This window comes from Alligator mississippiensis, chromosome 16, assembly GCF_030867095.1.
Source record: "Alligator mississippiensis isolate rAllMis1 chromosome 16, rAllMis1, whole genome shotgun sequence".
In the NCBI taxonomy this organism is placed as follows: Eukaryota; Metazoa; Chordata; order Crocodylia; family Alligatoridae; genus Alligator; species Alligator mississippiensis.
This window is the reverse complement of record NC_081839.1, coordinates 1,756,165-1,776,175: the sequence shown is the minus strand read 5'-3', so window position 1 is coordinate 1,776,175 and position 20,011 is coordinate 1,756,165. Positions and strand designations below refer to the sequence as shown.

At 53.5% G+C, this 20,011-nt stretch overlaps 2 protein-coding genes across 13 annotated transcripts in view; both read right to left on the bottom strand.

Moving 5' to 3' along the window:
• Positions 1-3,716: 3,716 nt before the first annotated feature.
• Positions 3,717-5,828, bottom strand: NDUFA13 (NADH:ubiquinone oxidoreductase subunit A13). Of its 2 annotated transcripts, none has more exons than XM_059719694.1 (5): positions 5,638-5,828; positions 5,486-5,564; positions 5,339-5,410; positions 4,506-4,587; positions 3,717-3,943 (listed from the first exon to the last, which is right to left on the bottom strand). In XM_059719694.1, the coding sequence occupies exons 1-5, from the start codon at positions 5,729-5,731 to the stop codon at positions 3,824-3,826; spliced, it is 447 nt and encodes a 148-aa protein (XP_059575677.1). In that variant the 5' UTR covers positions 5,732-5,828; the 3' UTR covers positions 3,717-3,823. The 2 variants fall into 2 exon arrangements, with proteins under 2 accessions (XP_059575677.1, XP_006271063.1); XM_006271001.4 differs by having other exon boundaries at positions 4,506-4,575; positions 5,638-5,822.
• Positions 5,829-7,555: 1,727 nt separating this feature from the next.
• Positions 7,556-20,011, bottom strand: part of GATAD2A (GATA zinc finger domain containing 2A) — an 84,227-nt gene continuing 71,771 nt past the window's right edge. For 10 of the 11 annotated variants that reach the window (XM_014601669.3, XM_019498988.2, XM_019498984.2 and 7 more), the window contains 6 exons: positions 19,575-19,706; positions 18,168-18,335; positions 16,934-17,213; positions 14,990-15,279; positions 13,057-13,243; positions 7,556-12,094 (listed from right to left, as the gene is read on the bottom strand). In XM_014601669.3, coding sequence (XP_014457155.1) covers positions 11,964-12,094; positions 13,057-13,243; positions 14,990-15,279; positions 16,934-17,213; positions 18,168-18,335; positions 19,575-19,706 — 1,188 coding nt within the window. In that variant the 3' untranslated portion in view covers positions 7,556-11,963. The remainder of the gene's footprint in view (positions 12,095-13,056; positions 13,244-14,989; positions 15,280-16,933; positions 17,214-18,167; positions 18,336-19,574; positions 19,707-20,011) is intronic. The other variant, XM_019498983.2, reaches the window with a different exon arrangement.

The following is a 20,011-nucleotide window of genomic DNA, read 5'->3' as shown; positions in this document are numbered from 1 at the left end:
GGGCAGTCGTGCAGTGCCGATCTTGGCTGCACCCTGGAATTGCCCCCCTCTAATGCCCCCCATCATGACTCTCTCACCCACAGAAGGAAGACTTGATCCTGCCACCTTGGCTGTCAGGTCCTTGGGAGGGCAGGGTCTTGCCCTTGGTCTTTGCCATGCTGCACTTGGCCCCCGAGTCTCCGCTGAACCAGAGCCGGAAGCATTTGCACACGCAGCCGCTCACGAGCCAGGCTCCAACCAGCACGATGGATGCCGGGGTCTAGGGTGCACGGAGCGGGGGGGGGTTGTGGCTGCAACGCAGTTCGGGGCAGACGCGTCCGAGCGCTCCTCTTCCCCAGCTCTGAGCCCTTCCTTGCCCGCTTGGCCCCCAGGGCACAGGTCAGCTGCGCAGCGACCCTGGCCCGGGAGCGGGGCGAGCGGCTCAGCACCACGGAGCGCCCCACACAGGGCAGGAGCACGCCGGAGCGGGCAAGCCCTTTGCTCCCTTAGGAAGCCTTCCCCAGGCAGCTCTCGCACGCAGGCCGCTGCAGAGTGCGTGCAGTCCCTGCCCAAGGCTTGGGCCGGCAGGGCTGGGCTCTTCCAGTCGCAGGCTTGAGGCGCGGTGGCAAGAGGCTGCCCGCTAGAGAGGGGACACGAGCTGGGCCAGGCCTCCAGCTGCCAGCGTGTGAACAAGAGCCCTGGTGCTGCGCAGCTCCGCAGGCCAGGAGCCCTCCAGTGGGCACAGCCTCCAGGGCTGGCCGTGCCCCTGCCCAAGCCCCAGGACCCCGTGCAGCCTGCGGGCACCTCTGAAGGCTTCGCCCGGGTTGGGAAGCCCTGCAGCTCCGCGTGGCTCCAGCAGTGACATCTCTGATGCACCGGTCAGCTCCCTCCTCACCACCCCAGGGAGCTTCTTTAATCGCCTCTGCAGCTGCCAAAGGCCACGGGCAGGCTGCACCTTCGTGGCCCGCTGGGTGGGCACGAGGGCAGCCAGGCGGCCCCTGGCTCAGGCCCGTGCGGCTGCTCCTGCCGGGCCTTTCCCTGCGCTGGTTTTCCCTTGTGCGCTCGCGGCCCCTGCGCTGCCAGCCGGGATTGCTTAGCAACCGCGCAGCTGCCTGCGAGGGCGCGCGGCCCCGGGCAGGGATCTCGGGGCCCAGGCTTTGCCAGGTGGCTCCCAGCCAAGTGCTGCCGCTCGGCCCCGGGCAGCTGGTGCTGGCTGCCACACCACGGCTCTGTGCCGGCTTCAGCTGGGGCTGCTGCCACGTTCCTGCTGCAGGCAGTCGAGCCGTCCACGAATGCTCAGGGCGGAGAACGGAGCCAGGTGCCAGGTGGGTACAGCCTCTCCTCCTGCGGGACACGGGCTCTGGAAGCTGCTCCCAGCCCCTGCCTGGAGCCTGCCCCTCGGTGACTGAGGTAGAAAGGCCCTTCCCTCCCTGCAGTGCGAGGGTGTATTTAATCACTGGACGCAGGTGTCACGGTGGACGTAGTCTTTCTGGACTTCGGGAACGTCTTTGATGCTGTCTCCCACCCCATTCTCATTAAAAAGCTAGATGACTGTGGCATCGATGCTGACACAGTCAGATGGGTCGCAAATTGGATAGGGAGGGTTGCACCCAGAGTGGTGGTGGACGGGTCTTACTCGACCTGGAGGGACACGGGCAGCGGTGTCCCCCAGGGCTCGGTCCTCGGGCCCGCGCTGCTCAATCTCTTTATTAGCAACTTGGACGAGGAGGTGAAGAGCAGCCTGCTCGCGTCCACTGACGACACCACGATTTGGGGCGAGGAGGGCAGGCGAGAAGGGAGGGACAGGATACAGCTGGACTTGCACAGCTTACAGGGTGGGCACATGAGAACAGGATGGGATTCAATACTGACAAATGCAGGGTACTGCACTTGGGCAGGAAGAACCAGCAGCAGACATACAGGCTGGGGAACTCCCTTCTCGAAAGCACAGAGGCAGAAAGAGACCTTGGTGTCATTATCCACTCCAAATTGAACATGGGCCGCCAATGTGAGGACGTGGTCAGGAAGGCCAACTGCACTTTGTTGTGCATCCACAAATGCATCACGAGCAGGTCCCGGGACTATGCGACACTGGTCAGGCTGCAGCTGGAGTCCTGCGTCCAGTTCTGGGCGCCGCACTTCAGGAGGGATGTGGACAGCACGGAGAGGGGCCAGGGGAGACCACCCGCATGGTCGGGGGCAGCAGGACAGGCCCTATGAGGAAAGGCGACGGGACCTGAACCTGCTCAGCCTCCACAAGAGAAGGCTGAGGGGGGATCTAGTGGCCGTTTACAAACTGGTCAGGGGGGACCAGCAGGGTTTGGGAGAGTCCCCGTCCCCCTGAGCACCTCCCGGAGTAACAAGCAATAACAGCCACAAGTTGATGGAGAGCAGGTTCAGACTAGACATCAGGAGACACCACTTCACTGTCAGGGCGGCCAATCTGGAATCAGCTTCCAAGGGAAGTGGTGCTGGCTCCTAACTTAGGGGTCTTTAAAAGGCTTGATAACTACCTAGCTGCAGTCATTTGAGTTTAAACTTAGTAGGGGTCACATGAGCCCTGTATTCATTCCTGCCCGAGATGATCTGCTCAGGTCCCCTCCGATCCTACATCTGTGAACCTATGAACCCAGTCCAACCGTCTTTGCCTTGCAGGTCTACACCAACCCTGGAGGACGGGCTCAGACAGGTTAACAGCCCCAGCCAGGGCCGGGGCCTCCGTTCCCTCACCACAGTCAAGGGTCAAATGCTTTCCATGCCGTGAGCAGGCACCAAGCCTTGGCAGGGCCCGAGGCTCCTGGAGCCCCGGTTCACAAGACCTCTTTCCCCTCCGTTCTGCATGGGGAAGGCCACATCTGAGTCCTGTGTCCAGCTGTGGGGCCCCCTACACCTGAAAGGACGTGGACAGGGTGGGGAGAGGCCAACAGAGGACAACGAAAATGCTTGGGGGCTGGGGGACATGACCGGTGAGCAAAGGGAGATTGAATAGCAGCCTTCAACTGCCTGCAGGGGGTTGAAGAGGGTGGAGCTGGGCTGTTCTCAGTGGGGGGAAGGTGACAGAACAAGGAGCAATGGGCTCAAGCTGCAGCAAGGGAAAGTTGAGGTTGGATATTAGGAAGGACTCTGTCATGAGGAGGGTGGTGAAGCACGGGAGCGGGCGCCCCAGAGAGGTGTTGAAGCCCCAGCTAGACAAAGCCTTGGCTGGGATGATGGAGTTGGGGCTGGTCCTGCTCGGAGCAGGGGATGGACTAGATGTGACCTCCCGAGGTCCCGTCCCACCCGCATGTTCTAACTGTTAGTTTCTGGTCTCGAGCTATAAAGGTTGTTCCAGCCGACTGGCCTGGCCCAGCGCCCCCGACAATGATTTGAACAGTGCAGGGATCATTGACACGATTCCCCCCACCATACGGAGTCTGACTCTCAGGGCAGCCCAGAGCTGGGGCTGTTCAAAGCCCGTCAAGAAGTGAAGGCGATTGGGACCCGCTGCAGCTTTCCCTTTGTCAAAGGCCCTGAACAGGGTCAACGCAAGCCCTGGGACCCAGCGCAGCAAGGCTGATGCATCCCCAGCTCCGAACTCCCCTTCCCCTGCCCTGGAGGAGCACGTGGCTGACGTGGCAGGAGAGAGCAAGGGGCCGGGTGAAGCTGGAACCGCCTCGCGCGCAGCTCGTGAAAGCAGGCGGCTTCGGCTGGGGGCGAGGAGAGAAGCAGCCCTCGCGAAAGACCTGCACCGACACGTCTCGTTTCCAGACTGTTTAATGTCGCACACTGCAGCACACAGACCTTGGACAGCGCACGTCCCGCACACCCTGCCGCTCGCACCACGGAGGCCTCCTGCCGCCAGGCCTCAGACGTACCACTGAAAGCCGTGCATGGCATTTTCCTGCTCCGCCTTCGGCCGGAGGTAATAGAGCTCAGCTATGGACGGGGTCACCCAGCGGTCAGTGTGGTACACGGTCTCGCCCACCTGCGGAGAGAGAGAAAGCGCGTTACCGCGGCCCGAGAGCCCCTCAAACGCTGCCACCGACACCAGAGCCGAGGGGAGCCCGCTGCCCGCTTTGCCTTGGGCCAGGCTCAAGTGGCTGCCCCCGTCCCTCGCTGGCAGCAGCAGCAGAGACCGGCTGCCCCGTGCAGGCGGGGCAACTCTCCCCCACGCGGCTGCAGCTCCGACGTGGAGACCCCAAAACACGTCAGCGCCCCCCTTGCAGGCATGGCCGCGCAGACTGCTCGTGGCACCCCTCTGGGGTCAGAGCTCGCGGCTCCTGCTCCCCGGGAAACACAGCTCTCCCAGGACCCCGCTCCCATGCACCGCGCTGGGGCTCAGATGCCCCTTGCGACCGGCTAGCTCCTGGCACCGCCTCCAACACGGGCAGCTGGAGCCTGCTGGAAGAGTTCGGAGCAAACTACAGCAGGTGCAGGCTGCAGGGGCCTTTCAGGGCACTCCCAACGCGCACGGGGATCGCAGCGGCAGCTCTTGCATCCGGCTGCGGACCCCGCTCCCTCCCCGAGCTGCCACCCGAGGCACCGACCTTCCAGCCGGGAACGTCTTTCATGATGATGGCCTCCTCTTCCAGGTTCTCCCGCAAGAGCCGCAGGGTCCTGAAACAGAAGCTGACCTAGAGCTTGCGACCGCGGCAGCCGTCCGCCCGCAAGCCAGGCTCCGCCGCGCCGCGCCCGCGCAGACGGCCGGACCAAGCCACGCGCAGGGTCCCTCTGGCAGCAAGGCCGTTGCACCAGAGGTCACGGGGCACGGTGAAAAAGCGTGCATTGGCATGGCTGGTTGGACACCCGCCGGGCACGAGACCCCGCACGAGCTTTTAGCCTCGTCTCTACTGACAAAGCCTGAAGGAGCGCGGGCGGGCTCCGCGGTCAGGCAGCCCCGGGAGTCGACCCTTGGGTCCGTTCTCGGCCGAGAGCGCGGGGCGCCGATCGCTGTCCGCACGCACAGGGCGCGCGGGGAAGGGGTGCGACACGGGCAGCGAGGCCCTGCTGCGCCTGGGGTTTATTCCACAGCTGTCGCAGACCCGGGAAGATCGTGGAGTGCAGCCCCCGGCCCCAACAGCAAACGTAACCGGGGGTCACGCGACCCCGGCGAGGTGACCGTCCAGTCTCCTCTAAGGGCGGCGATCGCACCCCCTCCGCGGGAGGGGGGGCTCGCTCCGCAGTCCGGGCGCTAATCGCAAAGAGCTTTCGAGCCCAAATCGGTCTGGTGGCAGTGACTCCCCCTCGGGCGGGTGCTGCTCCCCGAGGCCTCGACGTCCTCGCGCTCCGCCTCGCGTCGCACGGCTCGCCCCCCAGCGCGTCGGCGGCCGTCGCGGACCCGGTGCGGGCGGACGCGGATGCGGCGCGCGGCCCCACGTACCTGCGGTCGTGCTCGGCCAGCAGCAGGGGGAAGACGGCGATGCGGGCCTCCAGCTCCTCGATCTGCAGGCGCCTGCGCCGGGAGGCAGCCGTTAGTCGCCCGCGGGCGCCCAGGGACCCGCGCTGCGCCCCGGCCGGGCGGACTCACCTGCGCTCCCGGTTCCACTTGAAGAGCGTGTAGTAGCCGTAGACCATGGAGCCGACGCCCAGCGCGAACAGGGTGTACCCTGCGGGGAGGCGGCGCTCAGCACCCGGCCCCGCGCCCCGCCCGCAGCCCCGCCCGCGCCCCCGGACACGCACCCGACGGGCCGCGCCGCGGCAGGTGCCGCTTGTAGTCGATGGGGCCGTAGCCGCCGGGCGGCGCCATGTCCTGCTTCACCTTCCCCGCCGCCATCTTAGCCGGCCCCGGGCCCGAGCCGGCCCCCAGCGCGCTCCTCACGTCACGACCGGCGCGTCACGGCGCCGACCCCGGAAGCGGTCGCGAGGACGGGAAGGTGTGGGGGTTACGGGCCGGCCGCCATCTTGAAGGGCGCGGGCGCGGGTCACGTGATGGGCGGGGCCTGCTGCACCGCCCCTCGTTAACCCCCGCGGCGCCGGCGTGCGCATGCGCGGGCCCCCGAGACACGTGTGCGTGTCCCCGACGCTTGGGGGGGGGCCCCCCAGACACGTGTGTGTACACCCCACGCAAGTGTGTGCACGTGCGTATGTATTTACACACACCCGTGCTGCCTTTCTAAACAACCGTGCTGGGTGGCTGTTGCACCCCTCCCCCCGTGCGTGTAAGTGTGTAATGTATAATTCCTTCCCGCTCACCCTGCAGCGCACGTAGATGTGTGTGTACAACACAGTGTAACACGGGCTCACGCCCACGCACGAGTGTGCCCAGGGCCGGGGCGGTCAGACCGGGCGGGCAAGCCGCGGGCGCGGCGCTCGCTCCTCGTGAGCTGCACGAGGCCCCGGGCGGTGTACGTGACTCAGGCCGGGGCGCGGCGCGGCGCGGGGGAGCGCAGGCAGCCGCCCTGGCCCCAAAGCCGGCGGCGCCCGGGGTCGGTCTCCGCCGGCCGGGCCGGACTCCGACCCGGCTCTGAAGCGGAGACGTTCCCGGCGGCGGAAAAGGAAGGGTTTCGAAGCCGGACGGAGCGAGCGCTGGAAGGCGCCGCGCGCCGCGGCCTCGGCCCGTCGAGTAACGACGGGGCGACGGAGCCGACGCGGCCGGGCCGAGTCCGTTTTAACCGTGGCATTAAACGAGACGCTTCCCTCCGTCCGCGGTGGAGAAGCGAGACGGGGCCGGGCCGGGCCGCCGGAGGAAGCGCGCCCGCCTCAACGGGCCGCGTGCACCGTGCCCGGACCTGCCCTCGCCCCGCCGGGCACGGCTCCACCGTGGCGCTGAGCTGCCCGTGCGGGGGAGAGGGAAAGTCTTGCGAGAGGCGCTCGGCGGCGGGCACAAACACGGGGTCCCTGGGCCAGCGTCTGGGCTTACAGCACGTCCTTTGTTCGGCCCAGATGAAAGCCAGACTCGACCCAAAACGTTTGTATGGACATGCGCGCACACGGTACAGAGCTACAGCTGTGTTTTCCCAGTTGGTCTCCGAGGTGCCACCCTGCCCCGTCTTGTGCCTACATCTAAACCGGATCGTATAGCGAGGACTAAGTGGCGTTTCCCGCTCTTTCGAAGCCTCTCCAAGTCAGCGGCACTTTTGGGATAAAACACTGCCATCCTGAGCTCGGCCGAGCGCGCGGGGATGCCCGGCGGGCGAGCCAACGCAGGAGGGCAGCGAGAGCCCCCCGCATCTTCCAGCTCAGCTCAGCGTCGGGGCAAACCCCACGGGCAGCGCGCTCGCGCCGGGCTGGGAAGAGCTCCCTCCCCTCCCGCAGGAGGCCGAAATCCAGCCGGTTTCCCACGGCTCGGGGCGCTTCCCCGTCGTGTTTCTGGGCCGTGGGTTCGACGCCGGCACCTCGCTGCGGAGGCTTCGGTCGTTTCAGACGGGTGGTACCCGCCGGGCGCTCTTACCAGGCTTTGCAACGCACGGTCTCGAACACACGCGAGTCCCAAATCTGCTCTGGACGCGCGTGCGGATCCCGGGCTGCTGACAAATAAGCGGCACGGTCACGGGCGGGATCCTGCTCCAGCGGGGCTGCACCGTGTCCTGGCGCCAGGCCTTTCCAGCTCCCCAAAACCGGAGCGTTTAGAAAGAAAAGAAAGAAAGGAGACCTGAGCGTTTGTCCATTTGTTTATTGTCATTCAAATACTAAAAATCCCTCACAATACAATATACAGTTATTGATTTTTCAGGTTCGTCTTCCATTGAAATCGACTACCAGGTTTTAGTGGGAACATTTTTTTTTTTTTTAATTTTTGTTTTATTATCAAAGATTTAGAGTCACAATAAATACGAGTGACAAAAACATACCCTGCGCTGGCGTAACGTTACTCTGTTACACTTTCTTCTTTGTTAAATGATTATAAATTTTTTTTTCTTTAAAAAAAAAGCACAATGCAAGTTATTTCGCTAAATGCAATATACAGCGTAACTCTGCCTTAAGCAGACAAACACTACTGCGGTTCCTTGAGGTCTTTTTGCATTATATATATATATATTTATATATCTTTAAAAAAAAAAAAAAAAAAAAAAAGGTAATCTCCTGCGTCCGCCCCCTCCTCTCGAAAGGAGAAGGCGACGTGAGCCAAATGGCAGACGCGGTTCTTTGGCTAGGTGCAATATCTTCTATTAGACCAACTCAATCGATGGAAAAACTGCTCTTTGGATACAAACGCCCTTGTTCAGGCAGAGGGAGAGTCTACATTTGGGATCCCTCCGCCTGAAGAAGGGCGTTTGTATCCAAAGAACAATTTTTCCAATGATTTAGTTGGTTTACTAAGAGAGATCGCATTTACCCAAAGACCCTCCCCTGCCTGTGTCCGCAGACAGGCACGGCTACAACCAGCACCCCCAGCCATGAGCCAGAGGGGGTTTCTGATGAGACCCCGGTCTGAGCCCTCTTTCCTCTACCGGACTCTAAGCTGTGCCCCCCGTCTCCCCATTGCCATTTTCTTAGCTGTACTTTGGTAAATCCTTTCTTTCCATAAGCAAAAACGCAGTGACCCAGTTCGATCATTCAGAGGTAAACGAATGGTTCCTAAAACAACGAACAAAATATCTCTAGAAAAACAGAAGCAAAGCTACCCTGAATTACGATGACCCAAAAAACCCCTCCTCCGTATCGCAGCTGGAATGCCAGTAACAGGAATCCCGGCAGCACAAAAGAACGAGCAAAGCCAAACTTCACGCGAACGGGAAAGCTGCCCAAATCTTCTCCACCATACAAAATTAAAAGGTTCAACCAGGCCACTTTTCATGTCTGAGCAGAACAGTTACCTCTTCTACACCCCCCCCCCCCCCAGCCCCCCAATAAAATCAAAACAGAGAATAAATTAGGTTATAAAAAATAAAATTAAAAACCACACAGCTCCCAAATTTCAACACTGGTTCAAATGAAAGTCCGGGGTTTATTTCACAAGTTGCTAAAATCTAAGTACAATGGTTAGTCGTTTTTGTTATTACTGTATTATAAAATCTGGTAGTTGCAATGTCTCAAAGAAAGAGGTTATATGGCTTGCAAGACCCAACGCTGCTCTAACCCTCTCCCCAGGAGAGGGGGGGAAACGAGCAGCCTCCGACCCACGTCACACCAGCTCAAGCGACGTTTGCAGCGAAGCAGCGCAGCGTTGGGGGAACGAGGAGCAGGGCACGGGGCACGTGGCACGAGGGACCACCTACGGGGCATCGATCTGCACGCCCATCCTGTCAAGCAGCACGTTCAGTCTCTCGCTCCGAGGGAGCTTCAAGCAAAAGCTACAACTTTCCCAGGACAGGGATGAGGACGCTGCCTCTTTCAAAGGGCCCTGGGAGCGAAGCAGGGCACCGCACCGCAGCGCGGGGCAACATCTCAGCAGAAACCAGCAGCCTGGAGCGGGCAGGACCACCGAACATGACAGGAGGAAATACAAACCAAAGGTTTTGTTCTTCAACTATGCCTACAAGTCCTCCTCCAATGTCCCCGAGCAATTTTACCTTTATGTCACAATACCACAGTGTTAAAGTTAGGCTTCGCATTGATTTCTTTTTTTTTGGCAGGGAAGGGAAGGGCAGGTAAGGAAGAGAAAGAAGGAATTCGGGAAGTTTCGCATCAAGGGTCTTCAACTATTATTTTAAACGACGTATGAAACCTGAACTAGCCTGGTAGGGCACTCAACCCGAGTGAACGTGCGGCTGGACTGCAGGCATACGGACCGAGCAACTCGCCTGACCCTATGCAAGCAGGCCGCGTCAACCTGTTTCTGATGCATTTTTTAACTAGAAACGCTTCAGAAACAGCGTGCGCCTCAAATGCAAACGCTAAGTTACCCAGCTCTTTATCCGTGCCACTGAAACTCGTTTAAATGCTGCTGGAACGCACTGGCGCTTACCAAAATGGTTTGGACGTAGCTTTTAACAGGCAATGTTAATGCTTCTTCCCCCTCCTGCCACCCTTTCTTCTACAGCTCTGGCTGAGACCCCGGCTGCCCCAACACCGCAGCGGGCACGCCCGTCAGCCTCTGGTGTTGTTCATACCTAGGCTCCCACAAAGCCACTTGAGGAGATACACGGGAATGTTGTCTCGAGGGGTCACGCTGAAAGACTCAGAAACACGCTTTGGCCCGGGCCGTTGAACAGAAGCAGACATCAGCGTGCGGGGAGGGCGGGGATTTGTCAGAGAACCAAAAAAAACCAACCCACTTAAACTGAAATATTCTTGTATTGTTTCACAGTGCAAGATTCAATGCACTCCGATTTCTCTCTCCTCACCTCCCCGTCCAAAAAGCTTGGAATGAAAATAAAGCAAAACGAAACAAAAAAAACCCCAAAACCCACTCCCCCCACCCCCCCATCTATCTCGATAGGTTCAAAACAAAGTCAAATTGAACTTCTAGGGTTTTATACACCAACAAATACCATTTTTGCAAAACAACTCAGCTTCTACACTACTGGACTTTGTTTTTTAAAAAAAGATATCTAAATATTGATATTCACACAACAGAAGAGGGGGTTAAATGATTTTTTTATTATTATGTGATAGCTGGATCTGAAGAGGGACACCCTATACAGTAACTGCTTTAAATTAAGTATCTAACTACAGCTGCTAAGAAAATACCAGATTCAGAGCGGAACCCAAATAGTATCCCTCCTTCTTTATAGATAGATATATATATAATTTTGCAAAGAATTCATATCAGCACTAGTTCTAGTACCAATATGCAATACAAATAGTAAGGCATACATTTCTGCCACTTGAAACCAATTCGAAAGGGGTAGGGGGCCAAAAAACAGACCTGATGCTTCTAAATATTTGGGGGATTCCACAAATATATGAAAACCACGTAGAGACCTGTCCTTAAAGCAGGGTTAGCCAAAGCTCTACCAAAACTGAAGTACGGAGGCAACGTGATAGAGGAGCATGCGCGGTATGCATGGAAGAACGGAATTCGAACGGGGGACCGGGGCTAGGCAGCGGGGGCTGAAGCACGCCCACCAGGAGCTCGTCCCGTCAGCACACCACTAACGCGCAGGCGAGGAAAGACGGCTTCTCCAGCGGGAACAGAGGAAAGAACCTGTTGCCTGACTGCAGCCTTGTACCCCTCCGCTCCCTGCGCTCGCCCTCGGACTGCACGCGGCGTCTGGAGTTCCTAGCTTGAGTAAAAGCTCTGACAAGACCCACCCAGTCCGCCCCGTTCCCCCGCAAAAAAAAAATTTCGTTTTAAATCTCTGGGAACTTTTGAAAGGGCCGACTGATCTGTGCTGGGCTCGAGAGACTGAACAAGGCTATTCGTTTACTGTTCAGTAGTTTAAGGTTTTAGAGCGTCAAATGTTCACAAAGTCTACATCCGGCGAAAGTGAGAGAGGCCCGTCCTGGCTCTCGCGTCCTGCCCTGCTCGGGCAGCGACTAGTCCATGAGAAGACGTGCCCAACTGGATCTGGAGTTTGCACTTCGGTATCATTAGCTCTTTATCAGGAGATTTTGAAACGTGACAATTTGTCGATTGCCCTCCCGGGGCAGGGGAAGAGGGGAAGCGAACGTGAAGTCCACCTGCTAAACGTATCCGCAATCATTGTGTTCAGATTCCACTTTTCTTACAGCGACTTGCATCCTTGATTGCCAAAGAACAGTGTATTCATGGTGACTAGCTAGCTACTAATACAATGAAACCAAAAGCAGACCGAGTCCTTTCAGTCCTCCTTTTGTGCTGGTGACAAACAAAAGAGAAATCCCAAACTAAATACATAAAGCCAAAACAAAAAATAATTAAAAAAAATAAAGAGGATTATTATTCTTCCCCCTCCCGACAGCCTTCATCATCAGCCAATCATCAGAATTCAACAGCCAAACGAGCTCGAGTCTGTTTCCACCCTCCCGGTGTCCCTTTCTCGTGGCAAGGACAGCAGCACTCGATGGGATGAGGAGTGGTCTTCTTGCTTCCTACAAAGCTTGGGCATATCCAGCTGGGTTTAAAGCAGATTCCACTGTACTGTGGTATAAAAAAGGATGGCAGAAACAGGTAAGTCTTTCCTCTTAGGCATTCCTCTGCATTATTTCCAAGTGGCAGACTGAGGGATGGATCGTGGCGGAATCATATCCAGGAGATATTCACGTTGACGGTCTACTGCTGAAGAAGTCTTGTGCACAGCTAAACTAGGGTTAACAAAAGGTAAAGCTCCGCCTGACAAGACAGAAGGAGAGAAAGACAAATGTCACCACACGCTTGGGGTCACAGAAAAAGAAGTGTGGAAAAAATACCACTCAACGCAGCACCCGCTCTCCGAATGGGAACAAGAGCTAACTGCTGCCACGCGTCGCAGCCCAGAGCCTTGCAGAAAGGAAAGCTTCCACGACCACCTGCACAACTGGGACCAAGTCTGAGTAACATTTCCACCCCTGGCCTTGCCTCGCCTCCCCACCGGCTTGATGACAGTTGTAAGCCATTGCAATTGTCCAGAAAAATAATCAAGATTGAAAAACTTTAAGTAAAATTGTACTGGAGGGGGAGAGGGGGTGTGTGGTCGAGAAGGGATGTTCAATACTAGACAGCACAATAAAAAGTTTACAAGTCACTTGCAACAGCCTCTCTCTCTCTCTCTCGGGGATCCCAAGTATTAGTTAAAAGACTCTTCTGCTTTCCTCCCAACTCGCGTCCTTCCCAAAAAACAGGTAAAATCCACCGTCTGCGTCAAAACAGCAGCTATGGCTCAGAGCTGAGCGTTTGTGAAGCACAGCAGGAGGTGCAGGCTGTAGCCTTACTTAAGGCAGAAAGAGCTACTCTCTACCACCTGCCTCGGAGGTCGAATACGCTGGTAATACTTCAGACCGAACGAGTGATGAGGGCAGCAGTGCTGGACGCCTACAGTACAGTACTGGCTGCATACACGGGGCTCTGCGCTCATTCACACCCGCGCAAGGCAGGTGCGTAACAGTGCTAGCCCCCACACAGCTCCATTTTATACTTGCCCCGGACAGGACAGGTACAAATGACCGTACAGAGAGGGAGGCGATGCATCGTGAGAGGCAAATTACCCATCAAGTGGGGAAATGCCAAAGAGAAAACATTCTTACCCACAGCATTAGGATTGTTGGACAGAGGGCAGCTAGCAAATACAAAGAAAAGAACTTTTGAGAAAAATCTACCTGTATTGATGGCAGTCTTCTTCCAGCTGGTAGCGTTGCCCTTGCTGACAGGTCTCTCAGCATGCTTACCTGGCCTACTACCAAGTGCGGCTGCAGAGGATGCATTCTGCAACTTGGGTGACTGGCTAAATGCATGCAACACTCCTCGCGGGGCTCCTGAAGGACCTCGAGACATCTGGCTAGGAGTCTAGCAAGGGAACACGCAATCAGACCACTGGAATGCAAGTGTCGTCATTCTGTACCACGTCCCCCGCCCTCCTTCCCCACCTCCTGCTGGCTGGTGGTCGTAAGGCTGGAAAGAGTTTGTCACCTCTAAAGCAAAATAAAAGCCACCTTCTGCATATGCATCACTGCAGCTTTCTATTTTTGAAAGTAAGTGTCTGTAAGAGGCAGGAAGTCTCACTGACTAAGGCAGCAAGAGAGATGGTGTGTAAGCTTCCCCAGACATGGTTGCAACACTTCAATCCTGAGTCATGTCACCAACTTTCTGGCTACTCTAGTCCTGGGCAGCACTGCAGCACCCTCCTAACGCCCCTGTGGTTTGTCAGGGCTTACAAATAGAAACGGGGCGAGGAGGAGCCTGAGTGACTCATTGTCATCTATAAAAGAAGTCGGTATTTGGGCCCCGGTCCCTCACAGACACGTTGCCCGCTGCATGGCCACCGACTTGCACCTCCTGCTATTAGGAGTTCCCAGCTCACGCCTCTGGATTACGTTCTTAAAGGTGTCCACTAGTTGCGATTACCTCAAGCAAGGACTTGTTTAGATGCGATAAACCTGTACTGGCATAAAATTTCACCAGCCCACTTGCACCACAGCAAGTTTCTCCAATCTAGATAAGCCCTGAATTATTAAAAGACACAGTGCGAAGCGTACAAATTCTACTATATTGAACAGAACAATCTTCTTCTGCTCCTGCTACATTTCTGTACCAAATAAGGTGCTTGGGAATAACAAATAGATCCTTATTTAATTTAAAACTAGCGATACTTATTGTAGCTACCGCTTAAAAAGTCAGCCACAACCAAGTTAGCTGAACACATACTGTTCTGCATGATTTTTTTGTCCTTGTCCATGCAGAAATACATTTATATATATATATATATATATATGTATAAAATTTTATTTCTGCATGGACAAGGACAAAAAATGATGCAGAACAGTATGTGTTTTTATATATATACATACGTGTGTGTGTGTATTATATATATATATATATAAAAATAAAAAAAGGTTATTCACTTTTACATTACAAGTCTGGAAAAAAGGGTCACTGACTGTATGCAGGCCCGAGGGATACAGAGGGAATTCAACTGTATTATTAAACGAACGAGGTCTCCTTTGTGCTCCCTGGTCTGGCATTCTGGAGTTGATGTGCTCACCTTGCTTCAACTGTGAACTCTATTTGAAATTTAGATTTTTAAACTAAGATCAGCATTTCCCAGGTCGCCTGTTGATACCCAGCATCCTGCTAAATGAACAGGAAAACTAACATGGGTAGAACTGACCCCAGCGGTCTTTTCTGCCCAGTGCAGGGGGCTGGACCTGATGACCTGTAAGGTCCCTTCCAGCCCCCAACAACTATGGACTATAAAACTCTTCTATTGTTACAGAAATGATTTATCATTGTCTGCAATGCTGGGCCCTACCATTGTGCCATAATCAAAAAGACCTGCCTTGTGGATCTAAGAAGGTGGCTCTAACGGACCAGCGGATGATTGACTCTCCTTCCCTGGGCACCAGCAGCCCCCCTTCACCTTCTGACGATGTACGTCTGTGCCCTTTGTCACAGGTTTACAGAGAATGAAGTAGTATGTAGCAACTTTCACGTGTGTTCCTTCAAAGAAAAGGCCCGCGCAGAGTGCGAACGTACAGCTATGGAAGCCTTCGCTGGTCATAACGAACTACAAGTCTAACTCGCTAGGTCTCTTACCTGTTTGAGCGAGTGGTGCTGGACTATGGATTCTGACTTGGTCTGTGCAGGAGAGGCAGTCTGTTGCAGTATCCGCTGCTCGATCTCCTGCTCTTGCTGCAATGCTTTCACGAAGGCAGCCTTCAGTCGATTAGTGTGCTCAGCTTTCAGGGCCTTTTTCTGATTTGATGTCATGCAAGTCTCGCACATAATGGTTCCATTCTTCTCTTCCCTCCAACGGCAGGTGAAGTCAGTCTTGCACTGAGCGCACATGTAGGGCTCACGTGATGATGCAGCAATCACGACTTTACCTACAACATGCAGCCAAGTTAGTTCAAACTCAGTACTGGCTTGCGCAGAAGTTAAGGTTATTCCCCATTCCCTATGCAGGGGTCCAAAAGTGATTTAAGCCTTTATTATGCATTATATTCTTAAATTATCCTCTTAGTCCTAGTTTCTTTAACTGTTTTAAATAGTGTTCTGAACTCATTGCAATCCCTGCACACCGAGCTAGTCTAGATGGCTTGTTGGCAAGATTAACCAAAAGACAACTGCCGAAAAAGCCATTGCAGAGCAAGTAGTGCAGAACCTTGGAGGCACCAACATTAAAGAAACCCCTCTCCTCCCAGAACAAAAATATTAAACTGGGTGGGATTATTCCCCAAATATATTTCTATCCAACACCCATAAACAACTACAGTGGATAAATTCTTGCCCCTTCCCTCCTATAATCAAATACATCTTCAAATCACACATGCCTCCTCTTTTGCATTGAGAGCTTTAAGTACCATTAATGACCAAATGATCACCCAGGAGATAAAGTTCTTACCCCCTTGGTCCTTTCCTATGGCTCAAAATGAAAACAGAAACATACTATTTTAAATGTCCCAAAGTCTGTTAGACACATGACGGATGCCAAAAGTCGCTGCTTCATGGAGACTGAGGTCCAATTTTAGACAGGTCATAAGAAGGAACTATAATTAGCATACCCCTTTTATTTTGCTAATTAAGTCACAGACTTACTTAAGACCGGTGCACATTCTGACATGTTTGTTAAATTAGCGTATATTTATATATACCCCTTTTTTGTTCGAGAGCCACTCCAGCCTTCATTCTAAGCACGGACGCACACGTTCATTTTAAATAGCGTGCTAATTAACAAAACTTGCATAAAACCATGCTCCTTCCCATTCCTGATCACCCATTGTGGTAGGTCCGATCTATTCAAGACTAGTCAACTTCTCCCTTAAAATATCATGCAAACTCGTGACACCAAAGCCACCTGTTCAAAGTGTTACTTAAATATTCTTTGCATTCAACTGATCAGAATTATAATTACCTCTCCAGGGGATAGCTGTGTTGGGGGGTGGGGGGAGGGGAAGCACATGCCGCTTTACAAATGCTGTATAAAAGTTCTTAAAATGCAATCTTTGGAAGGGTTTCAGGCATCCCACCCTTCAGAAAGATAGGGTTTGGACGGAGGCCCTCTCAAGGGGACACGACCAGATCACTGGTTAGCCAGAAGTTGAATTAATAAGCGTGTACTGTTGCTGCAGACAACAGGAGACAGCAAGGAAGGGCCACCTTTACCCGAGAGGAAGGAGGCTTTCAGCAGTGTATAAGGTCAGTGAATAAAAACAGTTTGAGCAGTTCCCACTGCACTTTCTATTTTCAAACCCACAAAAGAGGTAAAGATTATCCTCATTTTAACGCTGGAGGAACTAAAGAGCATCAGGTCTGAGTTAGGATTAACTGACATTCGTGACTAAATAGCCAGGCTGCTTTTAGGACTGGCAAGAGTGCCTGGTCTTGACTTGAATACGCTCGTACTAAAGCGCTCTCAAATGAGGCAGAGCGCAGATGCAACACAGTAAAAAAGCCAGGCGCCTTCAGAATAATTGATGGTTCTAGCTTATTTCAAAACCTTCAGGATTTAGGCCTCAGGCATCCTCTGCATGAGCTTACCTTGAGTTTCTAGCAAGTTTTGCACCACTTCCTCCAATCCAACCAGGTAAATAAACTCATTGTTGGCTGCACTAGGCAGGAAATGCATCTCTGGTGCAGGTGGCTTTGGAGGTGGGATCTCTAGCAGCGTCTTCTCCAGCTGCTTGCGCAGTGCAAGTTTGGCAGCAGCTTGCCGGCTGGCTGGGGAATCATTGGAGTTCACTATAGAAGCAACGCTGGTAGTGGTGGCGTTAGCCTGAGCGGATGTCACTGTTGTACCTTTTATTGAAGTTGGTGAGGCCTTCAAGAAATAAGCATGGTATTCTGGGTCAACGATAGCTACCACATTATTCAATCCCTCTGGCCTAATCTAACTTGTCCTTTCTAGGAAGACAGATAATGAAGAGGATAAACTTTGTGAATAATGCAACACAGACACTTGTTCACTGGAATGGCAGAAACAGTGAACGATAAAGCTGAGAAGTTTGAAAAAGTCATGTAAAAGTCCTTCCCCCTCTTACGCTCCTTAAGTGTCAAAACACTGGCTTTTGCCCCGTGTTTCTTCCATATTATAAACCAACATGCCACTCCTCCTCCGCTAGACTAGGTATCAATATCAGCAGTAAGAATGAACAGTTTGCTTGCGTCCTTCACGGGTTCCCTAAAAGGGAGTGCAAAGGCCATTCTGAATTGTGCGTAAAGCGGTAATCGTTTTATTTATGCAAAAATAAAATGTGCGCTTAGGGAGAGGAGGGGGGAGAAGGTTAAAGGAGAGAGAAAAGAAACGCTGATTCTGGAGGACATGAATTTAGGTGAAAATGTCAAGCGCACAGTTGCAGAGCTCCAAAACTCAGCCCAGAAGAAGTTTCTATTCTGTCCAAGTCTTGTCCTGGGGGAAGTCTCTCGAAGCGTGAAGTATTTCCTGTCTTCTCACAGAAAATATACAATTCTGACTTGGAATTTTTTGGGCCCAATAAAAATCTGTTAAAAGTTGTGTAAAAAAAATAAGAAAGGTAAGACTACAGGGACTGACTTTTCCCCCCCTGTGTATTAATGCTACCTAGAGCCTCTTGAGAGCACTGTCTCGAGAAAGAACAAAGAACAGAGCAGTGGTGATAACAAGCAGTTAGGAGAGACGAGAGCAGGCACCAACCAGCCATTAGATAAAGCAACCGGACAATCAGCAATTGTATTTGTTCCCCTCTGGTCTTTCGAGACCAGGTACGTTTGGTGCACATCACCTTTCGGAGCTCACCTGTGGAATATTGACGAGCAGGCTGGTATTGGGGACATTGGCCACGCGGATTAAACCCTGTTGTATAATTCTCTGCCCCTGAATCTGTACGCTGGGGACGGATGCCCGTGGTGCCAGCAGCAGTGGAGGTGGCCCCGTGCTGGAGTGCTGTCGGATGTTGTGGATTTGCTGGGGAGACACAGAAATGGGCTGATGCAATGGTACCGTGAAGGATGAGATGGGGGCGGTTAGAGGATGGCAAACAGCGGGTGGCAGGTTAAGTGGGATGAGAGGATGTTATGGAAACGAAGCATGGCAAGGGACAAAACACACGCAATAAATATTAACAGAGAAGTCCAACCTTGCAGCTTCATTTTGACCGAAAACCCATTCGAAGAGAAACCACGTAGAGCGCAACATCAGAAAGAGACGCTTAAATCCGAGGCCGCTGCGTTTCTCAAGACCAAAGCTGGCTACATTTCTGGCTCAAGCTTTCAAGTCCATAGTTCTTTTCTTAACCGGGTAGTTCCTACCCCTCCTGTTTTAAAGTTACTAGTGCGGCTATTGTTTTTTTATGTTACAGCGAATATGTTTTCTGCACGATAATCAGGGCAGAAAGCAAGTGAAATCCCGAGTGTCAGACTTTTTTCCTTCAAGTCAGTCAGAAGAGCAAGCAGACATTAAAAAAGCAGACCCATGGTTGCAAAATAAATCCCTGCTGAGCCAGATCAATATTCCCTTGTAACGCACAGTGGTGACAGGGTCTCCAATGGATCATATCAGATTTAACTACCTCCCCTCCCCTGGATTTCCTAGTGCCTCCTCAATATGGGCCAAATGGGAGTAGGCATGACATTTTATAACCACATTTCCAGTTCTCCAGTTGGTCACCTCATTTAGTGGCCTACTAAGCTAGTCAGGTATTGAGAAAAACTGCCATGTTATCATCTGAACAAGAGTCAAAACAGACGAGACAGGGAAGGAGGAAGGAAAAGAAGTTAAACACACAATAGCTTTAAATTTTCTATGCTGCTCTGCTGAACGAAGGCAGTAGGCTCCGAATCTTGTTTTAAGGTCCCTTCGTGTCCAGTGAGAAGCACTGGCTGTACCACAGCAGCAGGGTTAACCCAAGGGGCACTGCTCTGTGCCACCGCACAAGACCCGAGTTCGAGCTTTTCTTCTGGTCTATTAAGGGTGCTACAACAGACTGCATTAGCAAGCATGGGGCAGAAGGAGGTTGTGGTCACAATGCATCCAAGTCTCTAGAAGAATCACTTCCAGGCCAAGGAGGACGGTGGTACCCATGAGGCAGCCTTGAAGGTGGAATGCAGATGTGGAGAGGATAACAGCGAGGATTCGCAGGCCAAGGGGGAAGAAGTGGAAACATCTGGAGAAGCAGAGGGCATGTACCAAGGCACCACCTCTTACCTGCGCTCCTCTAACAAGAGGCGGCATTACGATCTGTGTGTTCTGCTGAGATCCCAGCTTTGAAGATGCCTGCTGCCCGCCACGGACTAATGGAGGGGGGATAACAGTGCCTGGTATGCGTGTAGAAGAGGTCTGAAAAACAGAAGGGCATTAACTTCTAAATTTGTCCATCCTTTCATTCATTCCTCACAGCCTAACAAAATTAGAGAGACATCCAGAGACTGCACTGGATACCCTATCCCCATCACTGCATGAATAATTGCTTCCTTTTGCGTTTGTCTTCTCTTTCTTCCTCTTGACTTTTTCTACAATTCCAGTCTTCTTGCAATTGTAACTACGGAAAAACTCTTGCAAAGCAGCGTCTTACACCAAGCACTGAACATACAAGCTAAAAAGGGTTTTCCAGCTGCTCCAGTTAGAAAAACTGACAGGTATGA